Source organism: Plodia interpunctella, chromosome 15, assembly GCF_027563975.2.
Source record: "Plodia interpunctella isolate USDA-ARS_2022_Savannah chromosome 15, ilPloInte3.2, whole genome shotgun sequence".
Lineage (NCBI taxonomy): Eukaryota > Metazoa > Arthropoda > Insecta > Lepidoptera > Pyralidae > Plodia > Plodia interpunctella.
Genome location: NC_071308.1, coordinates 2096150 through 2112086, shown reverse-complemented (window position 1 = coordinate 2112086; position 15937 = coordinate 2096150). Strand labels below are relative to the sequence as shown.

The 15937-nt window shown below is 35.7% G+C and overlaps 1 protein-coding gene across 1 annotated transcript in view; it reads left to right on the top strand.

Moving 5' to 3' along the window:
• svp (seven up) overlaps positions 1-3320 on the top strand; it is an 80783-nt gene extending 77463 nt beyond the window's left edge. Inside the window, exon 4 of the mRNA XM_053755465.2 lies at positions 461-3320. Coding sequence (XP_053611440.2) covers positions 461-735 — 275 coding nt within the window. The 3' untranslated portion in view covers positions 736-3320. The remainder of the gene's footprint in view (positions 1-460) is intronic.
• The last annotated feature ends 12617 nt before the right edge of the window (positions 3321-15937 follow it).

Genomic DNA, 15937 nt, shown 5'->3' with positions numbered 1-15937 from the left:
CCGCAGTTTCCTCAGACATTAGGAAAATAATATAGATTTACATTCGGCGAAGGGTCGAATTGTTTTGGCGGTAAAATCTACGATACGATCAATTTTATTTTGATTTGAGAATCTGTATTCGGATTCACACAATAATACTTTTTTTGAATGGGCTAATAACGAATTGCAGTTTGTGTATTCTCACACGTGTGGTTCCGCCCTAGAATTGGACCACTCCATATTCTCCCATGAACGTCGTACGAAACGATTAACAACTCTCAAAATGCATAGCTTAATCAGCTGACAGGCAGCAATAGAATTCCCAAGAAGAGTAGATATCGGCCGGATCCTTTCTTCGGACGATTTCTTACACTGACCCCGGGTTTCGCGGCTTCACAACCCAAATGCAACCAGGAATAGAATGTTTTTATGGTTAGTCAAATGAGTAAATTTTTAACCAATGTCTCTTTCTGGTTCTCAGATGCGTGCGGCCTATCAGACGTGCCGCATATAGAGAGTCTCCAAGAGAAGTCCCAGTGTGCGTTAGAAGAATACTGCAGGAGTCAATACCCAAATCAGCCCACCCGCTTCGGGAAACTTCTCCTACGGCTTCCTTCCCTCCGCACCGTCAGCTCCCAAGTCATCGAGCAACTGTTCTTTGTGAGATTAGTGGGGAAGACTCCAATTGAGACCTTGATACGGGACATGTTGCTGTCAGGTAGCTCGTTCTCTTGGCCGTACATGGCGACCATGTGACACACAATGTGGCGGCAGTTGGCGGCGGCATGATCCACGCCCTACGGTTTCCCGCCGTACCTGCCTCAGCGCTTCGACTTCCAGAGGTACCAGCGAGAAGCCCCGGAGGACGCTGTTACGTCCTCCAGCGAATTCCACGAAAGCGAAACACCAGCAGAAGAATATTTCGGGTCGCGAACAAGCCGAGAGGACAGGCCTGATCCGAGCACCAATTTTGATCCAATCTCCGCGTTCTACGCCCCGAAAAATGATGAGAGTTTCGAAGTTGCGACCACAACGTCGAACGAAACGCAGAAAAATGCTCAAAAGGGTTCGATGATGATCGACAATCTGCTGAACATCAGACAGGAGTGCTCCATGCCTGAGATGAAGTAAATTAGGCTTAGTTGGGTCAGTAGCAGGGACGGGTTTGCGCTCAACATTTTCCCAGTTTATTCTCTTAAATTCCCAAATATTATTTAAGTTTGCGGCGGATTTGTGGTAATCAATCGGGAAAAAATTGAGCGCATACGCATCTTTAGGTCAGTAGTGTTATTAGTTCAACTTTCTTTGTTCCTCTGTAAAAATGTAGGATAGATTTAATATTTAACGTTGTAAATAAAATGTTTTTATTATTGTAAATGTATAGTTAGAAGGTAAGAGATAAAGCTGTTTTCTACGATGTTTTTAGTTAGAGAAAGATTCTGAAATGAAAGTGAACTTTATGATCTATGTATGAAGTTGGTGTCAAAGAGTATAATATCGTACTGAACGAGAGTCAATGTACCACAAAACGACCCTGATAGCTCATAGAGAGGCCATTATTTATACAGAGACAGAACGCGTAGTCTAAAATAGTTATACCAGTGGAAAATCTGAAAACAAAATCAGATCATAACAAATTAGAACATTTGACCTCCCCTCGGGATAATATACCCATTTTCACAAACTGTAAAGCCGTCAGTTTTATTTATTATTGTAAAATAATTCTAGAACAATCATGGATTGTCATACACGCAATAAATTTATACTTCATCCGTGCAATCTTCGTGTGTAGTTGTGTATAGATTATAATTACGTATGCACAGACAAATGATAGATTGAGTGCGGCTCGCCAAAAACAAAAAAAAATAAAAAATTTTCAAGCAAGTTTAAATTGCTTAAAAATATGTTCTTTTTTGCGTCAGAGTTCTGACAAAATTGCCTGACGTAAAATTATCACTTCGCAAATGTGCACTTCATAAATTTTTGATAAGTGTACATTTTGCGAATTGCTCATTTTGCGTCAGACTCTGCCAAAAGGTATCAAGCTATCAAAAGTAGTAAGCACAATTTTTTGTCATTTTCACGTACGATGGTGTTATCTTGGTTGTAGCCGGCGACGATTTACATTTGTCTGTGTAATTATGCATTTTTGACATGAATTTATGTACAATACTGTAACATAGTTGTGTGACCTGGAAACCTAATTATGTCGTCGACTGTACCTAACACGTGCATTTCAATAAAAAGGGGATTTCTATCATTTTATGCAAATGTAATTAAGTGTTTAATTAATACCGAAATGGATTATTAAAATTGTAAATCTTTTCTATATACTGGTGCTCTACACTACTTATTTTTCGGAGTATAGGTACAATTCCTTTATGAAGGCATTTAAATAAATTATCTATATAATCTCAATTACGTAGGGAACAAAAATGTTTGGACGTGCCCCGCCTGGCCCTGGCCGAAGGGGCAATGTTGGCTACGCTCGAATCGAGAGAGAGAGAGACACATCGAGAGAATCTCAATATGTCAATAATTATTACTACGTACATTAGTATAATATATATTTGAAATTTCCACTTTTATTTATATTGCAATATTTTTTACTTGGTGCTTTTGAATATTTTTTTTTATAATATACTTCTTTTTTGTCAATGGAATTATGTATTTGAATTCTGAAACCAAAAACTTCTTTACATAAATATTACTTAACTATAGGTATATAAAATTTATTATTTTTTGTTGTAAAACGAATTATTCAACGTAATTTCTGAAAATATTTCTTAAATTATAATATCTTATGTGAAGAGACTGTAGAAATTTTATGTCTAAACTTCATATTTTGACGTTTACACTATTCATTAACACTATTAGTTTAAACTTATTCTGGTTCTAAAGAAAAAACTTACGCAAATTTTCCAAGAATTTTCAAAAAGCATTCTTAATTTAGAGTTAAACTGCCAGATTTTAAATATATGTTTAACATAACAATAAAGAAACAATGTAGTGAGAAAACAATTTATTTAAATATTATTTTATTTTTCTTTAAAAATGTAGGTAAACATAATTGTAATTTTGTCTTGTTATTATTTAGTCTGAAGAATGTAAAACAGTGAAAATGTCTTTAAATTAAACACATTTGATTACAAATATTTGTAAGTATGATGATTTTTGTTCGGAATGTGTACATTTCCTGCCGAATTGTATGACTTTTTATGAGAAGCAATGTATTTATTCGCAATAATTGTACAAAGGTTGTAATATACGGTCTGTGTGTACGAGACAGTGTTTGACAAGCGTAATTTGAGGAATAAAAGATGTCTCTATGGATTTTGAAACCTTTGTTTTTTTTTTTAACTTTCTATATAAGTCCTACTAAAAACAATATTAGTCATGAATACGATAATAAGAATTTTCACTACATAAGTTTAAATTGAGATCAGTCTGTCAAAACTCTTTGGGTTCTTTGAATTTATTAGGGTTCCGTACCACAAAAAGAAAAAACGGAACACTTATAGGATCACTTTGTTTTTTAAGTACACAATCCTTTTAGAAGATTACTTGCAATGTAAGTAAACATTTAAAACTGACCCTTAATCTATGCTGCAATCGAGAAAAAAACAAATTTTGATTTATAATTTCAACAATTTAAGTAAACCTTTTAAAGCTTAGGCCAACTCACAATATAAAGTCAGACACTACATACCTGATTTAAGCTTTCTTTGTGACCTACATTTTTATCAAAAATAATATACACTCGAACAATAACCACCTTTATTGGAAGTCGGTTGAAAATAGCGCTAATAAAAACTATCGCTAGGGTACAAGCAAAGGGGATCCCTAAAAATCCTTTCCTAATTAGTCCGCCACGTCACGCGCACCAATCAGGTGCGACACGGACACCCCACGCTAATTGGGAACAAGTTAGTGGATTCCCACGCGTGGACAAATCACGGATCGCGTGTGGGCTACACCTGTGCACTTCCGAGTTGTGGTATCCCACGATTTAGTTAATTGTTGTAGTAGTTTTATAGGTTTTTATCTGATGTCATTTTTTGCATATACCTTTAGGTATATATACCTAAATATAATTTTATAAGTAAAATTGTATTAAATTATATATAATTTAATACAATTTTACTTATAAAATTCTGATATATAATATATCGGATGCTATAGATCTTGTAAAGTGACGAAATACTAGTAAAACGGACTCTGAATTTAATAATAAAAAGGAAGTTTATGAAAAAAGAGCTCAAATTTTTCACTCAGGTACCAATTTATTTATATAGCCGAGAGTTAAAAATTTTGACATTTCTTAATAGAATACATGCTTCTTTCATCATGCAAACATGCTTTGACAATTTGGCTAGTATTTAAATAGCCATATTTTACACACAGTCCTTTACATCACTGAATATAGGCCGCAAAGTGATTCAATTTAGTGTACCAAGCCGCTCAGAGACAAGATACTTACCGCACTGCAATTGTAATTAATTGACATTAAACTATCATAAAAAATCCTATAAATTATTATAAATGCGAAAGTTTGCGAGGATGTATGTTACTCTTTCACGCAAAATCTACTGGACCGATTTTTATGAAATTTGAAACACGGGTAGATTATAACCTGGATACTTTTTATCCCGAAATTCCCATGGGAGCGAAGCCCTGGGGCACGGTTAATATAAATATATATATAGAAGGAGATACCAAATTTAAAAAAATAAAATAAACTTTTAAACGAAACATTATTTTTTATTTATTAAAAAAAAACAATATTAAAAAAACTATCAAAAATCACTACCACCTGTCCACGGAAGTCACCCACCTGGTAGGGTTGCCACCATCGGAATGTAGTTCCGCTGATTCACGTCACCGTCACACGTCAATCACTGAGCTGTGACGTCGTGCGTGACCAACCCTTAGATTTGGTCATTAATTTGTCAATTGAAGGGGCGTCACTCGAAATGAAAGGCAATGCTGTATTTTTGTAGTATCTCAGTCGTCGTTCGTCTTGGTGTTGGAAATCCCAACACTAAATTATAGATTTTTGCATATAGCAACACTAACGCTAACATTTAAAAAATGTCACTCTTCAATCACTGTCTTTCGTGCGAATAAATGTGCTCCTGCAACTAAATTATGTATTTATTTAACCAGCTTCAAAAAAGCACTCACAGTCCATTGCACAACGAGCCAACATTTGTACATTGGTCCTTTGAGCCGGATATGAACCAGTGACCTATACCAGTACAGTCCACTACACAACGAGTGAACATTTATACACTTGGTCCGTGTCTCGTCCAGCACCCTGGCCCTAGTCGATAGTCCAGATAGTTTTTCTCTCCAGTCTGTCATTTGTCGGGTTTATTTATAAAAATTCATAAAGTCAGACAAGTGTATAAAATGGCTGAGCGAATCTATGAAATTTATCGTTTTGTACAGAGATATAAGAACAATACATTGATGTTCTTATATCTATGGTTTTGTAGCTGTAGGTATAATTTTCATTATAGCATATTGGGCAAACGAGCGCTCGTATAGGGGTTGCCTAATGGTGAGCAAACACCCATGGACTCCAGCAACTCGACACGGGTCACCGATGTGTTGCTTACTTTTTGAAAAAGCGATGCTATTTTCTTGAAGGCTTATCAATAATAAAAGTATTGATTATTACCTGCTTGACTCTAATCTAATTTTGGAAAATTTATTTGACTTCTTAACTTTTGGGCTTGTTTTTCTTGTGTGTTCTCCGCCCTAAAATAGGACTACATGTTCATGAAAACTAGAAAAAAACAACAGCATTCCTAGAGAAGGTTAACGTCAGGCTGTAACGCCTTGTCGCCTTGTTGATATGTAGCGACTAATTTACAAGCAGGCTGCGATATACAAAAATATGTACTGTTGATATTGTGAAAAGGCTTGTATAATTTGTCAAAATGATATTTATCAATCAATTACCAAAATCAAATATTAGGCAGGTGCAATCAGCGCATGTCACAGGTCAGGAGTCGCCAACCGCCGGTCACGCTCGGCGCTCCCATTGTGTCCCGACCACAGACAATTATATCAACCAACGCACTGATTTATTATGTAACGAATTTGTTTTGTCTCCGATTTAAATGACAATATTCGAACGTTAAATTTTATGTCGTCAAGGATGATATAGGTGCCAATCTGCCAATGGTCTGACAACTAGAAATGGTGCGAAGTTAAGACGAAAAAGTAGGAAAGCGGATCCTGGGCTCCGACACTCAATGGTTGAGGAAGAAAAAGGGAAAACACTCACATGAAAGAGATTCGAACGGTTTTGCTAGATGAACTTTAACGTTTTTGTAGCGCGAATAGGATTCCAACTTAAGACCTTTTGATTTCAGAATATATAATTTATCCACTAGATACTTTTAAGGCTACCTTAGGATAATCATGTAAAATATAAAAGATTGGAGTGGAGTCCAGTGCGCCGCGCGCCGAATCTTCACCTACACTTTGGAAGTCTACAGTAGACTTAGGTTGAAGTCATTTTTTGACATCAATCGACAAAAAGTCGCGATTCTACAAATGTTAGGCATTGGAACATCAGTAAGTACCCACCGTTTGAAAGTATTAATTTATCATGTGGTGGTCTAGTAGTTTAAACGCCTGCATGTGAACCAAAGTCTCAGATACGAATCCTACTCGTGCCACACGTGTTTTTATACTTTGATTCATATAAGTACTATTTACATCCCGTGAAGAAAAATATCGAGGAGATACCTGCACTCGAGTTCATGGTTTATCAGCATGTGTGTGAAATTGAGAAGGCAATGGCGACACTCCATTAATATAACCCAGGACGTCATTCCATTTGCTATATTCCACTTTTGGCCACGAATCTCAGATATGAGAAATCACTACATAGTATAAAAAATGTTACCCTCCACGTCTGTCTGTTCCTAAGCTTTCTTCTTTTAAACCACAGATTTTATGCAGTATTCACTGTTATTTAGACATTTTGTTCCCTAATATTTATAGACTTCGTGCGAAGCCGGGGCGATTTGGTAGTAAGATAGTATATGATAAGATATATAGTAACAACTACCAACTAACATTGTTCCTACTAAACTTTATCAGCTTTTGAGCATAGAGGTTGATGTCATTTAATTATTTGCTCGGATAGAAGAATACTACAATGTTAACTAAAAAGAACCTGAAACTAGATCACATAACCTCTCTTTCTTAATGAGCCATCCCTTTCAGTTTCAGGCGGTGGGCGGGGCAGAGGTCGCCCAATGAGGTCACAGGTCACGACCCCCGACCTCCGGGTCACGGCGCGCAAACTCGCGGATCGTAGCTCGATTGATTCGTGCCTACAGTTTGACGCCCCTGACGGTAAATAAGGTAAGGTAGGTAAATGTCGTGGCGTATACAAGCCTTAACGAGGTGTATTGGAGTTGCACTAAGAGCTTAAAGATGAATCATTTTGAAGCAAATGAATATGTTGATAAATTTTTAGCACGTACTTTATGAAACACGTTTGTTTTGTGCGTTTTTAATGTGTAGTACAGCAACCATGTACTTAATCTTCACAGATCTTCTGATTTGTTGTGAGGAATACTCCGATTTCGTTATAAGCTTATTAGATGCCTATTTTACGTCTACCCTCTTTAGGAACGGTATTATTTCCTCTCTTAAATCAAGATTTCTTAGTACTTAGCCGACATCGTACACGTACGGAAGAATATTGAGCGGAGTTTTCTGAAGCGGGAACAAAACGACGTCCTAACTAAGAAGGCATTTTGTTCCAGTTTAGTCCAAACACACGATCACTATTTTCCCACATTCACATTAAGAAAGCATTATAAAAAAACACCACGTCGTAAAATTGATCGACTCAATTGACGCTTCTTATCTGATGTTTAGAAAACATAATCAATCTAATAACATCATTTATATCAATAAGGAAATTTCAAAAACATCTTTTCTCTCGCGGTATGTGTGGAGATGGACGATAAGACGGACAGACAGACAGATATCTGGCAAACGGTGCTGTGCTTGTACACCTAGATGATTGTTGCTATCGAACAGCGGCATCCGTAGAGTGTTTATTCTTTTAAAAAAATTACAAAATTTGTCTTATGCATTTGCATCATGAAATTATTGTATATCTTTATTTCCAATTTCATTTATGATAATGGTCTGTTTCTGTGTTCGTGCCCCTTAGACCTGCGATGCAAGCCTAGTGTTGTCCATTTAATATTACAACAGTTTGTAAGCATAATTACACAGTGATTGTCTATGTTCAGAGTTTCTTGTTACTTTTTCATGCAAAATCTACTGAACGAAAAAAACATTAAAACTAAAAAGAAAAAAAAAACTCACTCGTAGAGTCAGAAAATACAGTAACTACAACGTACGTTTTACTCCTATTATTTCACCTCAGCAGCTCTCAGGGGCGCAGATAAGTCTTTCAAATTGGAATAGTCGCCTCCACGTCTTCCACTATCCTCAAGCCGTTCCTAATCGCGCGGGTGGTCGACTCTGATTGTGATTGACAGTCACACGTCACAGCCTCGACTCGCGCAGTCGAGCCGACCACATTGGAGTCCATACATTACTTGTTAATAGCCATGAATGTGGATGAGGACCTCGGTGACGCAGTGGTTCACATGCTCCGCCTGCGGCGGTTAAGCATTTTTTGCAATGTTTTGTCGTTTGCGGGATGGGTGACCAAGAATGTGTAACTCAGATGCTCAGGAAGCTTTACTTGTATTTGGAGTAATTATTATTCCACAAATCTTGTCATAGATACATTCATTAACCCATGCCCAAACTAACCTCAAGTAGACTACTTAATATCAAAATAAATGCTAGTATCGTAGTAAACCTAAATACATAGTTAAAAATACTGGTTTTTGGATTTATATCTAATGAAAAGAAAGAATATCACAAGTTGTTTCCATTACTTTTCTGGCCATCTCCATATACCTTCGTGTGATACGAAGATTTTACAAAAGACGTTATCCTAAATATTAGCACGCAATGTACTCGTCCCTTAGAATATTTCAGTCTAAAATAGGCTAACTAGCCAACACACTGTATCCCAAACGAAGGCTTTGTGTCTTCAAATAGATAGTGCAGTGACAGTAAAGGATGCGCTTGCGTCGCTCTGGGCACTAAGTATTGTACACAACTGCCGCGTTTCAAAATCAAAAATCAAAATCAAATCATTTATTCAGAAATTAGGCCTTCACAGGCACTTTTTCACGTTTGTGAAAAAGTTTACGATGTTTACCAAAGCTACAAACTACTAGCATTTCGGAACGACCACTGCTGAGAAGAAATGCCGAAAGAAACTCATTCAAACAGTGTTGGTCCCTATTATGCCAGAAGGGCTTACCATTTTTTAAATATAAATTTATGTTTCTGTTCCTAGTATCCTTTCTATAGCCCTTGTAAAGAAATTGCTAAGCTAATATTTAAAGATGCCGAAGACCATGCGAAGTGTAGAAGAAAATTCTGTCGATCTATGAGATATCTATGAAGAAACCGTGATAACGCTCACAAGAGAGAGTAGGAGAGGAAATACAGATTGCTGAGTTTCGCACTCGTTTTGTGGAATGATAAACACACAAACCCCGCGCTTTAAATGTTTTTCGAAGGCATATTGTGGTCATGACTAGTTAATTATATGTCACTTAAAGCAAATACATAATTTCTATAAATAAAATTTTAGTAAGTAACGAAAGGAAGAAGGAAAGCATTCCTAGATGAAATAATAGAGAAGGCAGGCTCCGCCGACAAGAACAAAGTTCTTAATTTAATTGATGATGATGGCGTCTAGACAAAAAAAAACTATCACACAGAGCATATGTGATAGTTTCGCAACTTTTATTTGAAGAGGATTGTAAAGTTTTCCCTCCAATGACACAGCAGACTTAGTCCCCTGATTGTGTAGTGACAGACGTTAAAGGATGCACTGACGTGCGCCTGAGCATACCGGGAAGTAAACTAAACGATTGTTACTATTATATTGATGACATAGTGTTGATCGCTATTCCCATGGTGTTACCGATACGCGACATTGGAGTAACATGTAAGATACCTAAATAAATAATAATAAATTAATGTAAATATATATATAGTGATAAGAATATTAAAACAATGGGAATATACTTAATCTGAAGACATTTATTCTAAATCAAAATTCTAATACACTTTTAAACCCCGGGCAGTAACCGCGAGACACAAACGTCACACTGCAAAAAATTATAGGGATGGGACACGTCGCGCGCTGTCTCCACTAGTGCAGTGCGTAACTCGATTGCCAAAATTTAATCGAGATTGTTCCGCCTAACAATAGGAACATATCACACAGATTGCTATCTACGTGACAGTATCCTATAAGATACTTATTATGAAAAGAACCCATGTGTATTTTATGTTTATACTTCATCGCTGGATTCATTGCATTTGTATAATGAATACCTTGAAGAATCACAAACATGGAGGATATTTGTATAATTATGTATTAACCAACTCAAAATCTTATATTCTGTATTCACATAGAAGCTAAACCCCTTAACACTGCCAGCACAAATAAAGTATTTATTGGAACGATTTTTATCAAAATTATAGCATTTGGCGATTTCTCCTTTTGGACCATTTTAATTGCAACAGTAAAAAATAAAATTAGTCAAATTATTTTGGAAAAAAAAAGTTGCACGGCCAGCGGATTAATGCCCTTAGATCTTTCTAGGTGTGCGAGTGGGACTTGCCTGGAGCGGCTCTCCTCACGAGTACCGTGTACTGTCATGGTAGACCCACTACGAATAGCAATATATTTATCTAAAACAATATCACTAACAGCTATTAAGTTTATCTTAAGTGACTGATATTGGTAGCGAAGTGCGGTATAAAAAGGGCACTATCTTCCGCAATTTATAGAATGGCACCCTCCCTTTGTTTCAGGGGACACCTACCTTAATGAAATTGAAGAATGCTACACACGGGACGATATCTCGGGATAAATTCTTAGCTTAAACAATCGAGGGACATCTTAAACGTCATCTTACGTCATTCCGAAATGATGGTAGTTTGTAGCTTTGATAAATATTATTTAATTTGGAATATGAACAAAAAGTGCCTGTGAAAACCTAATTTCTGAATAAACGATTTGATTTTAAACATTTTAGAAATGATCCCCAAAATAACAATGAATTTTTTATTTGGCAATGAGCTCCTAAAAATTTAACTTCTTGTATAAAGATATTCTCATATCACTCTGTCAAACGAGTTCCCACTCAGATAAGAGAGAAAAAGAATAATCTTTACATTACTTACTGGCTTCTTCACATTACTGGCTGCGACGTCTCAAAGCTCAAAAAAAAAATCTTTATTTACTTTTACGGCAATGATCTTATAATTGTATGTTGGAGTCTCATTTTAAGCTATCAAAGATGCCTGTGCCAGGAGGCTCCGCTCTTGTTTAACAATATCTGAGTTGAGATCTTAACATCAGTAGATAGAATTATTACCAAATATTATAATTTAAAGTTTAAATATACCTACTTAATATCATGCACTAAAGTGTGAAAGAGTGTGAGTGTACAAAGAAGTAAAGTTAAAGTCCACAAAAAATACCTTCGATGTTTGAATATTCATCTAAATCTCTGGCAGGCAGGCCGTGTTTTGACGCCTACCTGGTACACATTTGTCGTTACTGGAGACATGAAATCATTTCTCTCTTCTCATCATCGGTAAAGCTTTGGAGACAAGAGTTCGCTTTCCTACTTTTTTCCTTAGTAATCAGATCATTGGCACATAGGTATATCATCCTTGATAACACATTCTAATTGATATTATCAATATTAGAGGAAATGTCGCCAGCCTTCTGGAAACTTTACCGCGCGACGACCGCGTGTTAGTATATTTTTTTTATTTAAATTAATTAAGTACCTATTTATTATTTAGTTTAATTTTAACTTGTTTTGTTATTTGTAGTGGATAGCATGCTCCTCTTTATTTATTTATATTTGCATACCTATATTCGGTAAAACATGTAGGTTTAATTCATTTTGACATCAATTTGTCTATTTGTACTCATGTTTTTGGCAAATAAATGTTTTCTTTCTTTCTTTCTTTATAGTACTTTATGTTGCAAATACTTTTATTATTTTAGTATATACCGTTGTTTCAAATATATGTAGTCGTTTATTTAGTAATATTGATATTTTTATTTCTTTCGCATTTGTTTTGTCAAATGTCTGTAGCAATACAAATAAAAGTTGAAAACAGAAAAAAATATATATCAAAATTATAAATACGAAAAGTAAGTTTGTTTGTTATCTCTTCACGCTCTATCTACTCAACCAATCTTCTTGAAATTTTGCATACATGTAGTTTGAAGTATGGAGAAGAACATAGGGTACCTTTTATCCCGGAAAAATTTACGCGGGCGAAACCGCGGGTAAAAAGCTAGTCTCTCATAAAAATCGATTGATAATTTTGATTAAGAAATTCTTTTAAAAGAAATTCTTTTAAATAGAGAATTTTGTTTAAGAAATTCTTTTAGATCGACTTGAAGATGGTAGTCTCGTGTGCGCCGCCCATCGTCAGATCGGCGAAGATGTGAAAAAACAAACGTCCCTTGTCCGAACTTATCCGCAGTTTTTGTGGACTGTGACGTCATCCACTTATCTCCTAATATTTATGTCCACGTCATATTCCCTCGGGATGGATCGTGGTATTTTAGGGAAGAAATGTTGATAGTCGCTGGATAAAACACAAATGGTAAAAAAAAATATTTTTTATTTTTCGTAAGCCAAACCTGTCGCCGCGGTCGGAGCCGCCGTCAACAGCTAGTTATGTATAAATAATATAACTAAGTATATTTCAGTGTTATCCTGCTAATATTATAAAAGTTTGTGAGAATGTATGTGTCTATGTTTGTTAGTCTTTCACGCAAAATCTGCTTAACCTATTGTTACCAAATGAAGTACACGTGTAAAATATAACCTGGAATAACACATATAGTACTTTTTATCCCGAAATTCCCACGAGAGCGAAGCTCCGGGGCCCAGCTAGTACTACATAAGACTAAAGAAATTCCTTATTCTAGTCACACATTCAATCTCGCTTCATACAACACCTTGACTCCGAAATTGCTATATTTATTAACACAACCAAACCAGAAATCCAGGTCCACAGTAAAGAAACAAATCAAGATCAAACATCTGTTTCCCAATCACCTTTAGGAAAATTCCGGAAGCCGAAATTACCTAAATTTACATAGTCATAAATACATTTGACTCCTGTGACGGTCGCTGGGGTGTGTACCCCAAGGTTTTTATATTTTTCGCACCCCTAAAGATAAGACGCGTCGACTTGACAGATGTCGTGGCTTTTGCGTGAAACAAGTGAACGATTGTTATTTTTTTTTGTGATTGCCATTTTTTTTTATTCGATCAATTTTTTATTTCATCGCAAAAATCTTTTGTACCCCCGACGCAAAAAGAGGGGTGTTATAAGTTTAACGCGTCTGTCTGTGTATCTTTCCGTGGCATCGTAGCTACGATGCCACGGACAGACGGATGAACCGATATTCGTTTAGTTTTTTTTTTGTGTCATAGATAATTTTATGCCGAGTGTTCCGAGCCATGTTTCATAAAAATCGGTTCAGCCGTTCGAAAGTTGCGAAATGAATATTGAAAATCGGGGTTTTTATTAATTTGTCTAACAAATCAACTTGCTCAATGATAGCTAGATTTTATCCGCGACTACGTCCGCATTAATTTGCCTGCGAAAGTAGAATAGACATGTTTTTCATACAAAGTCGTACCCTCATTAAAGTATTAGAGAGGTTTACTTTTTTTTTTTTAAAAGGAGCCTAGGTATGTTTGAACTTTGGGTCTTTAGTTACATGCAAACCAAATGTAGTTTGCCATGAAAGCGTGTTTACAATATTAGATAGATATTATATAGCCATAAATTCTCCGAACTCCTAGATGTGAGAATCGTTAAAATCCTTACGTTTTCGCTAATAACGTGGGATTTTGTTTCAAAGTTCGTACGTACAATCATATTTTTCTGATTTATTTTATTTACTTACGGTATGTAATATGGTATATAAAAAGTATGGGGCAAATTACATACAAAATCTAAGCTTAAATATAAGTTGTTTATAAATTCCCTTTAATACGAAATACTTTTACACCAATGTCTTGTCTTGCCGTAAACATCATTAATTTCATTCTAACAGACACCATTACCCATACAAAGACTATCATTTAACCCCTCCATACAGACCTAAAGATCAAAATCATCCGAGAAAGCAAATATCCAATTTGAAAAAAAAAAACTTTTGTGCAGCGATGAATGTTAACCGTGCGAAGCGACCGAGGGTATTTTGTGCCCAAACGGTAAGGAAACAAACACGCTAATGATACGTCTAATCGTCTAGAATAATTGTCACCAACCATTAGTTTCTGACCTGTTTGCGATGACCAGATGAACAAACACACAATCATTAATTTCAACGGTAATTCTGACATTTTGCGCATTGTCCTTGGATTTTCGGCAAGATTTAGGTCCGTTTTGAATCTTTGAAAATTAATTTTATTTTAATGGACGTTTTGCTTGTGATTTATTGCGTTATGTTTATTTATTTGTTTGATAAATATTTTATATCTTCTCATTCTATCCATCTTCGGCGTTAGAAAATGAATCCAATACCAAAGCTTGAGATACGATAATGCTTAGAAGTTAATAGTCTAAAACTAGAAATATGAATAAATATTTGTATATAGTATTAAAATAGGTTATCATCATTGTTTTTATCGTCATATTTATTGCCTGGATTCCTGAATATAAACAATATTTTATTTGAAATACATAAAATTACTACGCATATTCACCAGCATCAAGAGCAGACTTCTTTCACATAGTCTAAAGTAAGAAAATCCAGAAGATACGAAGAAATAGAAAGGCTTTTATATTCAAAAGGTCTGCACGTCAATTAGTTTCACAGCGAACACCAAGTGCCAAACTTCAAACTTGATTGCAGCACATATGCCTAATGCATTTTAGTCTTTGCGTCTTACCATCTCAGCTCACTACATTGCATTGTACATTATACATTACACCGTCAACTACTACTAAAATGGAACGAATATTAAGATAAGTTGCAATGGAAAGAGATATAGCGGAAACTTCAAAATCAAAGTGCAAAGATTTGTCTCGCCCTCGGGAAAGTCAAAACGTTGAGTTGTCATCAAATACGCATCCTTCAGGGGCGGGAATCAGTTTTAAAAGCCATTAGAGGGGAGGCAAGGGGGTGTAATTAGACTGCGTTAATATTTAACAAGTGCTGTATAGAGATTAGCAAAAGGCCCAGCTGTGTCCTGACTCTGGCTTTTAAAAAAGCCACTCTGTCACCGGGATCGTCAAAAATTAATTATGTTATGTCGTGCCGGTGAAAAGTCGGTAAAAAGGACGTTTGCTGCTAATGGCTTTGTGATGTTGGCAGCACTGCTCGAATGACGTAAGATATCAAATGTGTCTTGACGTCTTTTGCTATTTCTTTTTATTATTCCCGCAAAGTGGTTTTTAAATTTCGTCGTTTTGAATATTAAATTTTGCAATGGATTTTTCAAATTGAACCTTTTATTTTGTTTAGACATTAAGTACATATTAATATGACTTATTGTAGTAACCAAATATAGGCTATATTTGGTTATAAATTAATTTTAAAATAATCCTCGTCTAAGCCCAAAACCTAATCGCTGCTTAACATTTTCTTTATTTTCGTTCCATTAGGAGACTCTTTAGACCGCGCATAATATTCAAAAATTATGCCAAAAGAGGCCCCGAACACTGTGAAACTCGTAGGTGTAATCCTTTCGTCCCCTGCAATTAGAATAACAAGAAGACAGCATCTGCGGGTTAAACTAATGGCGGATGCATTATTAAAATC